This window comes from Vipera ursinii, assembly GCF_947247035.1.
Source record: "Vipera ursinii genome assembly, chromosome: 2".
Taxonomy (NCBI): domain Eukaryota; kingdom Metazoa; phylum Chordata; class Lepidosauria; order Squamata; family Viperidae; genus Vipera; species Vipera ursinii.
Window position 1 is genome coordinate 23,126,723 of NC_139513.1, and position 18,789 is coordinate 23,145,511.

At 44.2% G+C, this 18,789-nt stretch overlaps 1 protein-coding gene across 1 annotated transcript; it reads right to left on the minus strand.

Moving 5' to 3' along the window:
• Positions 1-1,677: 1,677 nt before the first annotated feature.
• Positions 1,678-18,602, minus strand: LOC310634058 (C-type lectin domain family 2 member D-like). Its single transcript, XM_083352103.1, has 7 exons — positions 18,506-18,602; positions 11,532-11,627; positions 10,412-10,507; positions 8,361-8,465; positions 6,315-6,526; positions 5,296-5,396; positions 1,678-2,382 (listed from the first exon to the last, which is right to left on the minus strand). The coding sequence occupies exons 2-7, from the start codon at positions 11,605-11,607 to the stop codon at positions 2,247-2,249; spliced, it is 726 nt and encodes a 241-aa protein (XP_083208229.1). The 5' UTR covers positions 11,608-11,627; positions 18,506-18,602; the 3' UTR covers positions 1,678-2,246.
• Between the last annotated feature and the right edge of the window lie 187 nt (positions 18,603-18,789).

Genomic DNA, 18,789 nt, shown 5'->3' on the forward strand with positions numbered 1-18,789 from the left:
TCATAATGTGCAGTTCATATTAATGAAGTACTATATTGTGCCATGAAAAATTACAGGAAAGTTTGAAAAATTTCTGAAGTTAAAAATGCAAAATTGAATGTCATGTTGGAGAAGACCTGCTTGTTTGATTAGGGCAATGGAGCATGCATACATCTGTATTTCTGGATGCTTTAAAAAAATATTAGGATTTTTTTTAATGTTGTCATGTAGCATAGGTTTTATGGACTTTAAGTCCCAGAATTCCCAGCTTGGTAAGTCCATACATCTTAAAGTTGCACTAACAGCTTCAGAAAAGACACATAGCTGCTCTTCACTTTGGCTTCACAAGGGCACATTTGAACTGTCTGGGTTTTTTTTTTTAAATTCTGAATCTTAACCATGTGCAAGTCTAGCTTCTAGTTCATATTGACTGACAATATAATGATTCTATATTATTGCTACCAATGTTATTGAAAGTAAAGATTTGTTGGAAAAACATTGTGATTGAAAAACCAGTCTTTCTGATGCTGGAGAAAGTTATTCATGTTTGCAGTTTTTTGTTGTAATTTTTAAAAAAATATGTAATATCTTTATTTTTTGTAAGAAAATTTATAAAAAAAAGAAAGTTCAAAAAATTAAATGTATAAATGAAATACAAACTAAGAAGGGTTTTTTTCCTCTTAGTTTTCCCATAATTTTTGTTCTGGATGCCAGGAAATGTGTGTAACATCCTTAGCCTGTCCACAACACAACACAGGGTATTGTTTTGGTAGGTCAGCTGGCCCCAGTGATATTCTGATAAAGTATCCTTTATTGACTCTGTCTCCAAATGCTTTGTTTTTTCTCTTTAGGTGAGTATTTTTCTGACAACACTTATAAGAATCAAAGTAGCCAGGAGAGAATCAGGTGTGTCATTATGACAGGATGTAAAATAAAACAATTGCCATGATTTCCAATATACACTACTTTTATCTATTAATTCATTTATTTGCATATCAAATATATATATATCCAAAAGTGATCTGAGCTGCATGCATTACAATAATAAAATAAAGCAAAGCAAAGTATAATTATTATGGCCTTTGACTAGCATTCATAATAAAATAGTACAGTTAAAAAAGCGAAATAATTTATTGGAGAAGGGAAACAGTAATAAAACAATATACCTAATTTAAAAAAAATTAAAATTGCATAGCTTGGTATTTGATATTTGAAATAAATCTGGCCTCCTGAATGTCAGGTGTGGGGTTAGCATCCTTTGGAGACGATCTCATTGGAGGGGGGGGAAGGCCCCTTTCCTGAGATCCACTAAGAGTAGATCCCTAGCAGCAGCCTTTTCTGCCAGAGCTAATATATTGGGAAGAGGCAATTGTGGAGAGGTAGCTGCTCACTTAACCCAATCCCATGCAACAAAGGGCTTTAAAGGTTAAAACCAGCACCTTGAATTGCACCCAGAAGCAAACTTGGCGACCAAATCAACTTGTGAAGCAGAGGTGGAGCAGTGGGCTAATGCCTCCTTAAGTAACACCAGCTGCCTGCAATTATTGCAGGTTTGCATCCCACCAGGCTCAAGGTTGACTCAGCCTTCCATCCTTCCGAGGTAGGTAAAATGAGGACCCAGATTGTTGGGGGCAATTAAGCTGACTTTGTAATAATGCCGCTTGGGGGGTGTGTGTGTGAAAGCCCTAATAAGCAGACATATACATTGAAGGCTACTGCTAAGCTTGTAAGCCGCCCTGAGTCTTCGGAGAAGGGTGGGATATAAATGGAATAAAAATAAAAATAAAATAAATAAAATAAATAATGCTGAAATCAGTATAGATCTTATCCAGTGTTTCTCAATTTTTTTCTTCAACACGGATCCCATCTAAATAGTTTTTGTGGCCACAGACTATGGCCATGGACCCCCAAGACTTAAGATTTAAATCATAACATTGTTTTCAAGCCTTCATGGATCCCCTATGATAACATTCCGGTCCCCCAGGGGCTGCAGACCACAGGTTGAAAACCACTGGCCTAAACTACATGAAAATGTAAACAATGTAGAAATGTAATAATGTAAAGTGCAACAGCAGAAACAGAGACTATTTCATGCAGAAGAAAATCCAGAGGAAATCCGCAACTGATTAAATATCTAGTTGATATGCTAGGATTACAGTGTGCAAAGGCAGAAATAATTTATCCTTCTCTGTATATAAGATCCAATCGTTACTACAGTCAATGATAAAAGGTAAATTCCAGCTGAGTACAATGGAAATTATATGTCGTCAAGCTGAATTTGGACTTGTGAATTCATCAGGTTTGATGCATATCCAGTGATGGAGTGTATGGCACATGGAAGAGCTTGCTCCGCCTTCCTCATTCAAAAAGGCACAGTTCCCTCCACCACCGAGGACCTTCCACCTGCAACACAAGGGAAACAAGGGTGAAGAGCTGTGTCCCCACTGCATCTAACCATGTCATCATCTTGCCCTAGTAACATCTCTTTTCTGCCATGTCCCCATAGCATTGTTTTCCTGTGAGTAAGAGAGGCTTCAGTCACCCTTAGCTAACTTAATTTGGTGTTCCAATTTGCATCCTTATTCCAACAACCTCCAAGGGCAATCATAAGGTGTGTAAATCTACTTTTTAAGAAGAGACTGGACAGCCATTTGTCTGAAATGGTATAAGGTTTCCTGCCTGAGCAAGAGGTTGGACTAGATGACCCACAAGGTCCCTTCCAACTCTATTATTATTGTTGGTTGTTGTTTAGACATGAACCTCAGTCAACTGAACATTCAAATTGACTGGCGCTGATGGTTGACACGGGTTGCTGCCAGCATCCTAGGTGTTGTTGTTGTTGTTGTTGTTGTTATTATTATTATTATTATTCACCCACTGTCTTGGAAGAAAGTCAGGCAACCAAAGTGACTTGGAGTGGAGAGGTAACAATGGAGGCCCCAAATTTCATTCCAGTATAGTTTTCTGCTGAGTCAAGGATGAGCAAATCTCAATCTAATTCACCAATAGGGAGAAGCAAATTTTAGTGGGTGATAGGCAGATAGTAGTGGATTCATGTATGAATGGTCTATTTGGCTATAGCCAGTTTGGTGTTTCCCAGCAACTTTGAGCTATAACTCACTCGTCCCCTGTGCTCGGAGCTGATGGGAACTGAAGTTTATTATTTATTTTATTTATTTTTGGGACTTATATGCCGCCCTATCTCCCGAAGGACTCAGGGCGGCTAACAACAATAAAAATACAATAATATAAAAGTTAAAAAAAAGAATTAAACTAGCAGCCCCAATAATAAGTTAAAAACATTTTAAAAATCCCTGTCAGTCCAGGTCAGCCTGATGGAAAAAAAAATGTTTTAAGGCCGCGGCGAAAGGACCAGAGATCTGGGGCCATCCGGAGCTCAAGGGGAAGTTGGTTCCACAGGGCTGGCGCTCCCACAGAGAAGGCCCTCCCCCTGGGGGTCGCCAGCCGACATTGTCTAGCCGACGGCACCCTGAGGAGGCCCTCCCTGTGTGAGCGCACTGGGCGATGGGAAGTCGTTCCCGGCAGTAGACGGTCCTGCAAATATCCCGGGCCTAGGCCATGTAGGGCTTTAAAGGTAGGTACCAACACCTTAAATCTCACCCGGAGGGCAACCGGTAACCAATGCAGCTCACGCAGGAGGGGTGTAATATGGGAGTATCAGGATGCTCCCATCACTACCCGCGAGGCCGCATTCTGCACCAGCTGGAGCCTCTGGGTGGTCTTCAAGGGCAGCCCCATGTAGAGAGCATTGCAGTAATCTATACGGGAGGTAACGAGTGCGTGAGTGACTGTACGTAGGGCATCTCAGTCCAGATAGGGGCGCAACTGGCCTCCTTAATAACAACTGCCACCCCCCCGCCCCTACCCTGAGCCCGAGGCTGGTGAAGCACACGGAAACCTGGTGGGCATAACTCGATCAAAGGGACTCCTCCCTCCGGGCCCAACCAAGTTTCTGTAATGCATGCCAGGTCTGCGCCTTCCTCCTCAATCAAATCCTGAATGAGGGGAGCTTTATTCACCACAGACCTGGCATTCAAATAAACCAGCCTGAGCTCAGGTACCTGTCCTCCCCCACCCCCGGAGAAGCCGGATGAAGCCAGAGGGTCGGAGCGTGCCACCACTCGAAGACAGCAGGGGCGCGATCCCAGATTTCGATATGGCCCTCTGTTCATCTGTCTACTGCCATTCCCAATCACTGTGGGGATCACTGTCCCCACCCCGTCCCCTCGGGCCCCAAGACCCCCCATCCCGCCCCCCCCCATTGCCGCGACCGTCTACCAACCTGGACTGAGAAAGGTCCAGCAAAATCCCCCCATCTTTCTGCTGGGCCTTACATCCCTCCCTCCTCCCTAACCCATTAAAAAGTTTAAATAAAAAATCCCTAAGCCTCCATTTTGTGCCATGCCAAGTCCATTTGGAGGCCATCAATTTTCTATATGTGGCTGGTTTCAATCACGTATGATTAGCAATGTGTCCATTCTTTTCCTGAGCACAAATTCTGACCTAGGACTCCAAGTTAATTAAGAGAGCAGCCATATTGGGGCATTATATTCTTCTTTATATATTGATTTGTTAGACTTAAATCCCAGCTTTTTGTTTAGGAACTAACACACTTATTTTTCCTTAAGTCCAATTCTCAGAGATGGTCTGCACAACTCTTAACGAAGTTTGACATTCTTCCTTCATAGGAATGCGAGAAAGTGACTGGCCCAAGATCACCCAGCTGGCTTTGTGCCCAAGGCATAACTAGAACTCACAGCTCCCAGTTTTAAGCCCGCTGCCTTAACTGCTATGCCAAACTGGCTCTCACAAGTTCCTCTTTAACACATGAGGTAGGTAAGGCTGAGAGGATCTGGCCTTAAGTCAGTAAGGGAACTTCAGTGCCTCAAAGGGGATTTGAACCTGGATCTCCCACTCTTAGTGTGAAACCTTCACTACCAGACCACACTGGCTCCGGGGCCGAGAAAAAAAGGACCGACCCATAATTCCCAGGCACCTTTTATGGCTGAGGGGACCTAACCTGGGTTTCTCAAGTCTGGCAATTTAACCACTGCATCACACTGGCTTGCTTCCACTCTTTTAAGTTCTCTAGTTTTAGACACAAAGTTGGCATTTATGAAAATACGCAGTGCATTTGTGCTTGATGCAAGAAACAGGACTGCACTGGATAAATAAACCCCATTCCACTTCTTTTCAGCATTTGGCTCTTACAGAGTTTATTTCATTAATGAAATTTAGATGCCGCCCATCTCACTACTCCTCAAGTGAAGACATAAGAGAGAAAGGACGACTCACGTTGAAACATTTCCATTGATCCATTTCCAGGGTTGGCCTGGATCTCGTTTGAGGCCAATCAAGTGGGGAATGCTGCCTATGTGACGCTGCAGAAAAACCTTCTGAGAGAATAAACGGTAAACATTAAACCACTCCAAAATATTTATAGACACCCCCGTCTCTAAGTGTACATGTTTTAATCTTTTACCTATTTCCTCAATAATCAAATCACACATATTTAGAGTCGGCCAATAATTCTATCGTATTGTTTGATTACACCAGGAGTTACACAGGAGTTCATATAAGGATACAAAGACTGCCTGCCTCCATTTCCCCCAAGCACATCAGAACATAAATTCAGTATGTCTTCATCTCCTTAAGCCGGCTCCCGCCCCAGAATCTCAGGAGAAGACGCTGCTATTTTAAATAGTTGCAGAGAGCTGCTATTTTGATAGCCCACAGACTTCAAAGCCCCCTTTTAGAGTCAAATCAGAGTGCTAACCAGCCCTAATATCAATGATTTCAATGATGCACGAAGGCAAAACAACTGTGCTGTTTCCTCTCCCTTCCTTTCCCTGAAGGCTTAAAAAGGGTCCCACCCAGGAGAAAAGGGAGCTGTTCCCTTTAAAAGGGACACAGCTATTTCAAAAAGGGAAGGCTGGAGTGTTTACTTGGACTCAGTTCCAGAACACAGAACAAAAAGAAGTGAAAAAGCTAAAGAAGAAAAAAAAAAGCTGGAAAGATGACATCTGGAAAAAAGTAACTTTGAATGGTCCCTAAACGGGGCGATCATTATACAAGGTCTACCTGTAGCAGACGTGGGCTAAAGACACCGGCCGTAGATCAGAAAGCAACAGATGGTCTTCCTTAATGAAAATCAATTCACATCTTTTTTCAGTCTTCACTAGGGTTACAGACCAGCACCAAATGAAACCATCATACTGTTGTAAAATAAATTCCCTGCAGGCAGAACTGATGTATGTGGACCCTACATGAAACTGGTACCATCCACAATATAGCAGGATATTTTCACCTCTTACCAGGTCCTCATTTTCAATAATGGCCAGAGAGGCATTGTGCGAAGAGCAGAACTGTTGAGCAGCAGTCCAGTTTCCTTCTTCATTTGAGAAGAATAAACATTTCATCTGGTATCCAATCCAGGCAGGCGGGCACGGGCGTTTCCAAGGCTGAGAGGGTGCCGGCAGCGACTTACAATCATCTGTCTTTAGGGTTGCCTTATTTCCTGAAAATACTAAGGGGGAAAAAAAAGATCATGATCTAACAAACACTGCCCACAGTTAATTGAACACAAATGGGCATGGGGAATACAGCTAGTCCTTGATTTATGACCGTAACGAAGACTGGGAATTTCTGACATAAGTCATGATGGTCATAAGCCGAGGCATCAAATGACTGACCTGATTTTACAAAAATTTTTACAGCGCTCATTAAGCGAATGCAGTGGTCATAAAGCAAACGTGGTCGTAAAGTGAATCCATTTTCCCCGACGAGTGTTTTTTTGTCAGAAATTAGAAGCAAACATGTTCCCAGCAAAAATGTTGTAAATCATAGTCACGTGACCTCAGAATGCTGCAAACATACACAAATATAGGTCAGTTGCTGAGCGCCCCAAATGTGATCACAAGATCTCTAGGGGAGGGGTGGGTGGGTGGGAATATCTGTGGTAACTTCGAATCTGTAGCCCTTGAGAGCTTAATAGTAATTTCAAACAGTTGCTAAATGACTGGTCATAAATTGAGGACTACCCATAATAAGGAATAGATAGATAGATAGATAGATAGATAGATAGATAGATAGATAGATAGATAGATAGATAGATAGATAGACAGACAGACAGACAGACAGACAGACAGACAGACAGACAGACAACCTTTATTATAATTTTTTACTGTGGCACAATGGCACACATTAAAAATGAAATTTTATATATATATAATTTATATAATAACTTTAAACATACGAATCCCAGGGATATGTGTGTAATGGTATAAAATCCGTGAACTCTGGGATAATTGTAAAACAGCTGTTTATTGTTTGAAAAACAGTAAAACAATAAAATCAAATCAATTTTAATAAAAACCTAAAAAAATTGGCTGTCTATGGGAATTTCAAACAATAAACAGCTGTTTTACAATTATCCCAGAGTTCAAGGATTTTATACCAACTCGCACACACACAGAAGCTAAGGTGAATACTGAGCTTTTGCAGCAAGGGACTAAGGGTTGCAATGGGTAATAAGATGTGAAAAGTTGGGGGATCATGTCTACATGTATGGAAAAAGCAAGCGCTTCTTTCTCTGTTTCTGCCTCCTTTGGAATGGAGAGGAAATCAGGGAAGGGGAGACTCCTATGCATTGATTTATTCTATCTGATAGATTTATTTGCTCCTTTTTCTTGGTCAAGGTCCCCTTTTTTGCACCATAATCCTGCAAGGTAGGCTGGGCTGAGAGAGAAGGCCCAAGGACATCCAAGGAGCTTCTGTGGCTGAGGGGAGATTACAACCTTTTTACCTACTAGACAGAGGGTGAGCTTTTCACCAGTGTCCTCTGCTCTATGGACCATTCCCCCTTTGGAGAGTAGAACGGTCCTAACCCTGTTAGCCTTTACTAAGCCCCTAAAACCCTGACTATAGTATCTAAGCTAGTTGAATACTGATTAATACATTACTATGATATTACTTCCTACCCCTTGCAAAACAGGCCCTCTGAAAAATTTTTAAACTACTAAATCTACTTGCAAATTATTGATCTGTCTTCTATATGTTATATAGAAGTAATTAACAGGAAGAATCAGCTGTAACAAACTGTATGTTCTGTATTGCATTTCCTGTAAACTGAATTACTTTGTGCAAGCTGCCCAAAGTCATTTACTGAGATAGACGGCTATAGTAATCGAACTAACAAACAGATAAATAAACCTGGGTCTCTCCATGGCTAGTCCAACCCCTTCATCAACCTGGCTGTTATTATCCCTCAGAAGGGGGGCGGGGAAGGAATGCAAAAAAACAACCCCGCATAAAAATAAAAGCATCGCATATCTTGCAATAGTAAGGTTTGGATAACTTACCAGTACAAACTACAATAGCAAAAGAAAGAAGAATGATGACAATATAACCACGGTACCGAACAAAAAGATTTCTCATTCTTGAATATCTGACATTCTGCATATTATCTAAGGCAGAAAGAAAAAAAAACAAATTTTAAACCAACAAGGTCTCCAATGTCAGGTTAGGAGAAGGTTGACAAGAAGGTAAGAAGGTTCAAATCACATTGTTGGAGGGAAGCACCTATCTGGAAGAGAAGTTAGAATCAAGAATTCTCAAGAGTTCTCTTGACCAACCTCCCCCTCTCTTTTCTTGGAAACCAACTGATGACTCAGCTACAATCTCCAGAGGGAAGTTGTTTAATTTCTAATAACTTCCCGGGTCAGGAAAGTGATAAAGATGCACAGGATTTTGAGGTTAAAAAAAAAAGAAAAATACAGTTTTATTGAAAACTCCTCCAAAATATTTAAAGACCTCCCTTTTCTCTGTGGAGGGGCAGAGAGAAGAAATGGCTATTAAGCCAAATCAGTAGACAGGTTTTTCCCATCATGGGCAACCTAGAGATGTGTGGACTTCAACTCCCAGAAGTCTTGGCTGGGGAGTTCTAGCAGACCACACACCTCCAAGCTTCTCAGTTCTTCAGGTTGGGCCACACACTACCATAGATGATCCAGAAGCTGGTTTAGATCTCTGCAGAATTCACCCAAAAGCAGAATGATGTAGTCCAGGGGTAGGCAACTTTGGCTCTTTTATGACTCATGGACTTTAACTCCCAGTGGGCTGCAAGTGGGCAACGGGGTGTGGGAATTCACCCCAAAACTATTCACCCGGAACTATGGGCATGGGAACTTGTGTGTCCAAGGGAAAAACACCAAAACGTTGGGCCCTCTCTCATACAAAGTGGGGCTAGAGGGCGGGTGAGTCATTCATCGCCATATTGATCAGCTTAAAAAGCGTTTTCCAGAATAGCCACAAAGCGAGGACTTCATCCCAGGTCCCATCCACGGACTGCAAACCAGCAGCCAGGCCGATCAATCCCTAGGCTCTGAGGTCCCAAGCAGTCAGAGCAACGGGGAGGTGGCCGTAGGGGGACAAAGCCCAGGAATGCAACATGGGGCCCCTGAAGGAGAAAGCCAACCAGAACACTACAGCTGCTGTGCTAACTATGCTGAGCGATTGGACTCTGGGTTGGGCCCACCTGAAAGGGCCAGCCAGAGAATTCCGAGTCAGCCTGACTCGCTTGAACTTATGGACCTTGGTCTACCCAGCCTGCTGGCCAAGCTGGTAGGCCAGAGAGTACCCGACTCTCCCAGGCGTTCCACGAGGGTTCGCAAGCTTCCTGCATATCTACAAGATTTTGTTCGGAAATAACAGAGCTATAATGTTGTATGTGTCATTGATGTGCTGCTAGACAGGAGAGTCTCTGTATTAGCCAATAAGGTAAAATGTGTACATTGCATATTACTTTGGTATCTCTGTAAAACTTGTAATTGCTGTAATCATTCCCTTTTGCTGTTATAATGTGTGTACTGTGTACATTCTAGGGAGGAGGGGTGTAATGTATTGGGCTTTGTCTTGCTAAAGAATATCATGTGGGGTTAAATGCTGGAAGGTTGCTCAAGCAGGGAAGCTAGCTAACAGCTCCCAGCTCCTCAGACAACCCGTCTCCAGCGCCACCACTGGCTGCCTCTAGGGCGGCAATAGGTTGCTTTAAACCTATTGGCCGCTGCCTAGAGGCCAGGGTATAAATTGCTGCATTCGCAGCCTTATTTCTCAGTTCAGTTCCTGCAACCCAATAAAGAATGATTCTTGCTGAACTCACTCGCCTCGTCTCGTCAATCACACAACGAACCCTGTATCTAATAACACCCACACCTGATCCATCACAAGGCCTATTGAAAACATGAAGCCCTTAAAAGCAGAAGAACACTGACACTAACAACCCCTAAACTCCACTGGAGACGTTTCCTAGCCTGGTAACGAAACATTTGGAAGCCAACCCACAAGCTCGAAGAACAAGCCTTCACCCTCATCCTACAGATATTCGCCACTATTGCAAAACTGTTATTACTACCTGGTTTCTTCTCCTGTCCACCTGCAAGTCCGTTGGGAGAAAGATGCTGCAGCTCTTGCTCCTCATCCATATTCGGCATTGCTATATTTGTATGATCTGGAATTAGAAATGGAGCTGTCACAAGAAGGAAGGCCAAGATGCTCACAGAAGACGGCAAATTACTGCTAATTTTGAGGAATCTCTTTTTAGAAGTAGGACCCAGCTTTTTAAAAAGTGTACAGCAGAAAATACTTTGTCATGCAAAGGTTCTTCATGGCCATTAATAAATTGGGCAACTATTTATTAGAGAAGGGGGGGGAAATCAACATTCCATTATCTACATTCTGTTAAAAGGGTTGAATTTGATCTTGGCTGATCTTCAAAAGCTAAGAAGGACGGGACCCAGCATATTTTACAGCACGCACATCCAACCTTTTGGCTTGCCAGGGTCACATTAACTGAAGAGGAATTTTCTTGGGTCAAACATAAAATATATAATATAAAGCATATAAAGGGAAATGCTTGTGGGTCAGGGTTGAAATGAGGGGTCTTTGCTGCTGAGTTTGGCTCTTTTTTTGCAGATGTTTCATTATCCAAACTAGGTAACATCATCAGTGCTAGTGAGGAGTGGGGTTTGCTCCCAATTTATAGCCTAGTGCAGAGATTCCCAACTTCCTGGTCCGCTACCGGGCCGTGGACTGTTTGGAACTGGGCTGTGCAAGCGTGCAGCTGGACTTGTTCTAGTGGCAGGTCAGTGTGCATGAACACACATGCAGTTCAACTTATGCAAACAAGTGGGCCAGTGTGCATACCACTTGCACAGTCTGGTTTCCCACTCCCCCACCCATCAGGCTGTCAAACTCTAAAGATTGGGGACTGCTGGTCTAGTGGCTTGTCCTGACAATGTTGGTGAGATTACTCTATCTCTGTAATGTAGTTCATTACATTTATTTCATAGCTGTCCCCTGCAGCAGACGGAATGCCTGTTCTTGGTCTCATGAAACATTAAAATTCAGCAGGAATTTTTTGAAATCCAACTGGGAACAGTGTATGTGTTTGGATTGCTCTGTGTGGCCATGGCTTGGACATTTCGATCCCTCATTTCAGGATTTTGGCTTCCAGAGCTTCATATTGTAATTACCTGTTTCTTTTTGCTGTAAAAGAATGTTGCTACCAGGGGCCTGCTTCTCAATCATCTCAAATTCATCCACAGCCATTGTTCCTGGATTTGTATGATCTGGAATTAAAAATACACTCAGAAATACAAACACAGGAGAAAAACACCTCCTAAATTACTTACTAGAAATTAGGTCCAGATTCCTTTCCCAAGTCATAATTTCAGCAGAAAAAACTATAGTGGAAATCCAGGCAGGAGAGGATAGTTTCTTTGTAATTTTTCTCTATACACCAATGCCTTTTACTCATTTATTTTTATTCAGTTCAGTGACCCACCCACTATCTCCTATGTCCACAATTTGTTTTCATCTAAAAAACTCTCCTTAAATCTTTAGGAAAAAAGTAGGAGAACATATAATTATATTATTAATATTAACAAAGCACGAACTAAGAATGAAGAATGGGCTTTGCTGGACGAGTGCTCCGCATGAGTGAGCAACATCCAGCAGGACAGCAATCAACTGGATACCACCAGATTGTTGGGAGAAAAAGAGCAGGGCCAAAGAAAACCTGGTGCCAAGCATTTCAGAAAGATCTGAAAAGCATCAATCTTAAATGGAAGGATGTGGAGACTGTAGTTGTGGACCAAGAACTATGGAATATACTTTTAGCTCAATATACAGGATGTGACATTACTATTAACTACTGTGAGATCCCCTTCTCGGATTACTGCCTTGTCGTGGCGAAGGGGCTTGCGTAATTCAATGAAGCTATGAGCTATGCCGTGCAGGGCCACCCAAGGTGGAAAGGTCATGAGTTCTGACAAAACGTGATCCACTGGAGAAGGAAATGGCAAGCATTTCAGAAAGATCTGAAAAGCATCAATCTTAAATGGAAGGATGTGGAGACTGTAGTTGTGGACCAAGAACTATGGAATATACTTTTAGCTCAATATAAAGGTTGTGACATTACTATTAACTACTGTGAGATCCCCTTCTCGGATTACTGCCTTGTCGTGGCGAAGGGGCTTGCGTAATTCAATGAAGCTATGAGCTATGCCGTGCAGGGCCACCCAAGGTGGAAAGGTCATGAGTTCTGACAAAACGTGATCCACTGGAGAAGGAAATGGCAAGCATTTCAGAAAGATCTGAAAAGCATCAATCTTAAATGGAAGGATGTGGAGACTGTAGTTGTGGACCAAGAACTATGGAATATACTTTTAGCTCAATATAAAGGTTGTGACATTACTATTAACTACTGTGAGATCCCCTTCTCGGATTACTGCCTTGTCGTGGCGAAGGGGCTTGCGTAATTCAATGAAGCTATGAGCTATGCCGTGCAGGGCCACCCAAGGTGGAAAGGTCATGAGTTCTGACAAAACGTGATCCACTGGAGAAGGAAATGGCAAGCATTTCAGAAAGATCTGAAAAGCATCAATCTTAAATGGAAGGATGTGGAGACTGTAGTTGTGGACCAAGAACTATGGAATATACTTTTAGCTCAATATACAGGATGTGACATTACTATTAACTACTGTGAGATGGTTGATATGCCTTAAAATATTAGCAGAATCCACAATAGTCTGAGCAGCAGTATCTCCACTAGATAATTGACAATCAAGTAATCAAGTAAAATTAGCAAATTTCCTCAAACCCCCAAAGGATAAAATTTGCAAACAGTGTTAAACGAGGCCTCCCACAGGAACTACATGTTCAGGAATACATACATACAAACACATACACACAATGTATCACCCTAGAACAGGGGTGTCAAACTCAGTTTCATTGAGGGCCGCATTCAGCATTGTGGTTGCCATTGGGGGGGGCTGGGGGGCGTGGGCGTGGCCTGGGTGGGGCATGGCCAGCTCAACGTCACTCACGTCGGGGGCACCTGGGTGGGACTGGGGCGGATCTGAGGGTCTCCCGTGGAGGAAAGGTGGGACTGGGGTGAGCGCCAGGGCATGGTCCACTAGAGGAGCTCACTGAGCCTCAGACTGTGCACGGGGCCCCTGGAGGGTGACACGGACTGCCCGGAGCCCTGGGCAGTGGAGGTCAAGTGCCCAGCCTGTTGTGATTCAGGGTCAGCCTGTGGGTTCGGCAGTTGGGTCGGATGACTCAGAGGAGGAGGGGGGTGTTGAAGACCTTTCTGAGGGGGTTGAAGATCTTGCTGATGATAGCCCTCAGCCAGGCTCCTCCCACTTGGTCACCACGGAGACCCAGCTGTGTGAGCCTGACAGCGTGGATGAAGATGACCCACAGCTGGCCCTGTTCAAGGACGCCCGACGCAGGAGGCAGTCAATTAGGAGTAGACAGAGGAAGGCAATGGGGCTTCTCGGAAGGAGGCAGAGAGAAGCCACGCCCTGAACTCTATATAAGGGGAATGTGTGGGGAGGGCTGGTTTGCTGAAGGCAACCGCTTGGATAGTTCGTGTTTCTTAAAGCTCCGGTTTCTTGGTTCGTGTCTTGTTTGTTTTTGTAGTAATAAATTTGGCAGGCGTAATTCCAGCCTCTTGCCTTATTGTAAAAGGGGTTGTCCCTGCCTTTTCTGCAGGGCCGGTAGCAGGCTGGTACAGAACACAGCCCTTGAGCTCCCACGGCATCAGGATCCTACAGCCCAGCTTAGCCTAGCCCCACTTCCCCAAGGGGGTGCCCACCTACACTTACCTCCTCCTCAAGGCTATTGCTGCTGTGCTCGCTCTCCTTGGCCAGGTTTATTTATTTATTTAAAACAATGTATGTAATGTAATGTATTGGGCTTTGTCTTGCTAAAGAATATCAGGAACTACATATGTTCAGGAATACATACATACAAACACATACACACAATGTATCACCCTAGAACAGGGGTGTCAAACTCAATTTCATTGAGGGCCGCATCAACATTGTGGTTGCCTCAGACTGTGCACGGGGCCCCTGGAGGGTGACACGGACTGCCCGGAGCCCTGGGCAGCGGAGGTCAAGTGCCCAGCCCAGCCCATGAGCTCCCACAGCATCAGGATCCCACAGCCCAGCCTACCCTAGCCCCACTTCCCCAAGGGGGCGCCCACCTGCGCTTACCTCTTCCTCAAGGCTATTGCTGCTGTGCTCGCTCTCCTTGGCCAGGTTGCTCATGGTGGGTGCAGAAGGACAAAGTGTGTGGGTCAAAGGGAGGCCCACTCCCTCTCCATGCGAGGAGACCTGGCTTTGTAACCAAAGCATCCTCAGCAATAGGATGGGAGACCACCAGGGGATGGCAAAAGGGCAACAGGGCTGCTGGTGGCCAAGCGCTAAGGCAGAACTTCCCTCAGACCCTCCCTCTGTTTTATCCCAATCTCCTTCCTTCCTTCTCTTTTTTTCTTTCTTTCCTTTCCCTCTTTCCTTCCTCCATCCTCTCCTTCCCTGCCTCCCTCCTTTTCATTCCCATCTCCTTCCTTCCCTTTCTTTCTTCCTGTTTCCCTCCCTTCCTCCCTCCCTCCTTCTCTCTATGCCCAGGAAGGGATGAGGGAAAGTGGAGAGGTTGGCAGCACTTCTCTCAAAGAAAAAGAGTTGGAAGAGAACTTTGAGGTCTTTAGTCAAAGCCCCCCTGCTCATAACCATTCCAGACAATGGAATATCCAATCTCTACTTAAAAGCCTCCAGTGATGGAGCATCCACAACTTCTGAAGGCAAGCCTTTTCACTGGTTAGTTGTTTTCACAAGTCCTTAGTTCTAGGCTGGTTTTCTTCTTGATTAGTTTCCATCTATTATTGCCTTCTGATGCTTCGGAAAATAGGTTGACCCCTTCTTCTCTGTGGCAGCCCATCAAATATTGGAACACTGCTATCATGTCACCACCCCTAGTCCTTTTCACTAAGCTAGACATACCCAATTCCCACAAACATTTGTCATATGTTTTAAGCCTCCAGCTCCCTAATCATCTTTGTTTACCATCCATCTAGACCAGATGGTCCCCCTGGTTTGGTTTATAGAACAGTGGCCACAAGCAGAGCCTTCTCAGAGACAGCACCCCAATTATAGAACTTTCTCCCAAGGAAAATATGAACAGTGCATCCCTCACCCTTTTGGAGGCAACTCCAAACACACTGTTCAGCCAGGCATATGTAGAATAACAACACATTTTATGGTCACACAGCACTAAAGTAAATTACTACTACTATTTTTCTTTCTTAAAATACACACTTTTAATATCGTTTTAAGCAGTGCTAGTGATGCTTTACAATAGTTGTCTTTGAGAGTTTTCTTGTAAACCACCCTGGATTTCTCAGAAACTTTTAATTTCAAATTAGGTGTTCATTTAATAAATTAGGCAGAAGAAACAAATGTTTACATACATCTAAATCCCACAGAGCGACTGCCTCATAGGCGCATATTACAGAGAAAATAAGGCATTGCATTTCTAGACAGCATAGCCACAGGATGGTGGGAACTGTGGTCCATGACACCCAAAAGATATTAGTTTGGGCAAGGCTGGATTAAATTATAAAAGAGCAGGTGAGGGGAAGTAGGAGCAGGAAACACTTTCCAAGTCTCTGACAAAATAATTGGGGGGGAGGAGCTGATTCGGCCTTTTAATTTCAACTCACATCAATTCCTCTTAACTTCCCATTCAATCCAAAGAGTGCTATTATTGCCTGGATTTTAGGGAGGGGAGGGGAGGAGGCAAGAATAGAGCACAAAGCCAATCTGAGTTTGCTCTCTCACCTGCCTGCATACCACCTTCCTTCCCCACGCAGCAGGTGTATGTGTGTGAGAGACAGAGAGATCCCCCTTTTTTTGTAAGTTTGCTTACTTTGCAATGCTCCCCATTCCCCCACCTCTCTCTCTCTCTCTCTCTCTCTCTCTCTCTCTCTCTCACACACACACACACACACAAACCCTTCCTGCTTTCTCATCCTTTTCCTTAGCTGCACCTGAACAGAACGGGAGGAGGTTAAAAAAAAGAGAAGGGGAGGGGGGAGAAAGGTGGAAGCTCCCTTTTTTTGTAACACAGCTTCCTCCTCTTCCTCTCCTGGCTCTCTCTCTGTCTCTCTCTCATACACACACACACACACACACACACACACACACACACACACAGAGAGAAAGAGAGAGAGACCCTTCCTGTTTTCTCCTTCTTTTCACCCTCTCTCTCCAGCCACCACACTGCCAACCACAGGCAGTTCCAGGCTGCGGCTCTGCATGATTGCTGTGTTCCCCTTCCCGTGGTGGAGCAGGCGACTGGGAGATGGCCGATGCTCGGCTTGTGCCACTGCCCACTCACATCTCCGCGCCTTTCATCGCACAGGCTGGGCTTGCTCTGGGGTGCTAGGCTTACAGAACACCATGGCCCAGTGATGGCAAACCTTTCAGAGACCGAGTGCCCACACTGCAACCCAAAACCCACTTATGTATCGTCGGGTGCCAGGTGGGCGTGGCCCATTGGGTGGGCATGGCTGCGGTGGTAAACAGCAGACTGGATGGGACTAAAAAGTTCAATCAATTCCAACTTTATGAAATGTTTTTTTTTCTGCAAGAAGTTGAAATTGATTGATTGAAGCTTTTTTTTGCACATGGCAGTGGAGGCCTAAAGCAAAAAGGTTTTATAAAACCCAGCTGAAGGCCTAGGACTGGGGGATGGCGCGCGTGCCCACAGAGGGCTCTGCATTCCATCTGTGGCATGCGTGCCATAGGTTTGCCACCACGGCCATGGCCCAAGCGAGGAAAGGTGTGGCACAGTGGGGTGAAACAGAGCCGGACAAGGAAAAGCCCTGCAAAGCGAGGCCAGGCATGAGGAGGCTGGCCTGGCAAAGCAGAGCCACACGAGAAGCCCGGCAAAGTGGGGCATGGCTGGGCCTGACTGGTTAAGCTGGGAGGGATGGGGCAGGCTGACGCAAATGAGCTGCGGCTGCACACATCCAGCCCGAGAGGGCACACCATTTCCTGTGCGTATGCCAGGGCAACGCCAGGTTGGGATGGGGCAGCGGGGGCTGGTCCCTTGCCATTTCTGGGACAGCCCTGGGGGGGGGCCCAAATCTGACATGTCTGCCCTAGAATCAGCACCAGCCCCAAATTAGTCTTCTGTCACTACCATACTCTTTGCTACCAATCACTGTAACTATTATATATGTAGATTTTAAATGGAAAACTGTGAGAACTATGCTTTTCACAAACTTACCTGTTTGAACAAGCCGGCCTGGCCTAATGGGTTTGGGGTATTTTAATTAGTATTTTTTTATTTTTATTTTTTTTATTTTAATTCCATTTATATCCCGCCCTTCTCCGAAGACTCAGGGCGGCTTACAAGCTTAGCAGTAGCCTTCATTCTATGTATATGCCTGCTTGTTAGGGCTTTCACACACACCCCAAGCGGCATTATTACAAAGTCAGCTTAATTGCCCCCAACAGTCTGGGTCCTCATTTTACCCACCTCGGAAGGATGGAAGGCTGAGTCAACCTTGAGCCTGGTGGGATGGGAACCTGCACTAATTGCAGGCAGCTGGTGTTACTTAAGGAGGCATTAGCCCACTGCTCCACCAAGGCTAATTTTTTATTGTAATGGGCTAGTTCTATTTAATCTTATTTTTAACTTTTGTATATTGTATTTTTATTGCCCTGTACACCGCCCTGAGTCCTTCGGGAGAAGGGCGGTATAGAAAATAATAAAATAAAATAAAATAAAATAAAATAAATAAATAAAATAATAAAATAAATAAAATAAAATAATAAAATAAAATAAAATAAAAAATAAAATAAAATAATAAAATAATAAAATAAAATAAAATAATAAAAATAAAATAAATAAATAAATAAATAAAATAATATAATATAATAAAATAATAAAATAAAATAAAATAAAATAAATAAATAATTAAAAAAACAACTAATATCCACTGCCATTGCAGAATTTTTTTGCCATTGGTAGTAATTAAGTACGCCAACGCATCTTGGATGGGCATGTTGCAAGGCTGCAGCGTAGCCAGTGTCAGCAATGCTATCCACTCAATCCCTCCGATAGCCAGAAACATTTAGCCTGAATTGCTTACTGGAAAGTGGGTGCGGAGTCTTTTCCCAAAGAAGAATTCCACTTCTCCGAAGTTGCAAAGGCTCAGCGCGCAGCAGCAGCAGCAGCAGCTCCCCGCTCCGAACACCAAGGAAGCTTTCGCAACTGGACACAAAACCACCCCTGGGAGACCGGAAAGGAGGGAAACAGCCCCCACCCCCCCCCACCCCCGTTTCCTCTCCAGCCCCAAATACCGGGAGAGCGCTGGACCAACCCCACTGCAAGTCAACCCCAATTACGGTCACCGTTTTTCCCCGCTCATCTGTC

Bases quoted from the DNA above. Each gene is read 5' to 3' on its own strand.
- LOC310634058 (XM_083352103.1), bottom strand. From the start codon at position 11,607: ATGGCTGTGGATGAATTTGAGATGATTGAGAAGCAGGCCCCTGGTAGC. The intron at 5,397-6,314 runs GTAAGAGGTGAA...TTATTCTCTCAG, and splicing joins TTATTGAAAATGAGGACCTG to AAGGTTTTTCTGCAGCGTCA. The intron at 2,383-5,295 runs GTGAGTCGTCCT...CTTGTGTTGCAG, and splicing joins ATCAATGGAAATGTTTCAAC to GTGGAAGGTCCTCGGTGGTG.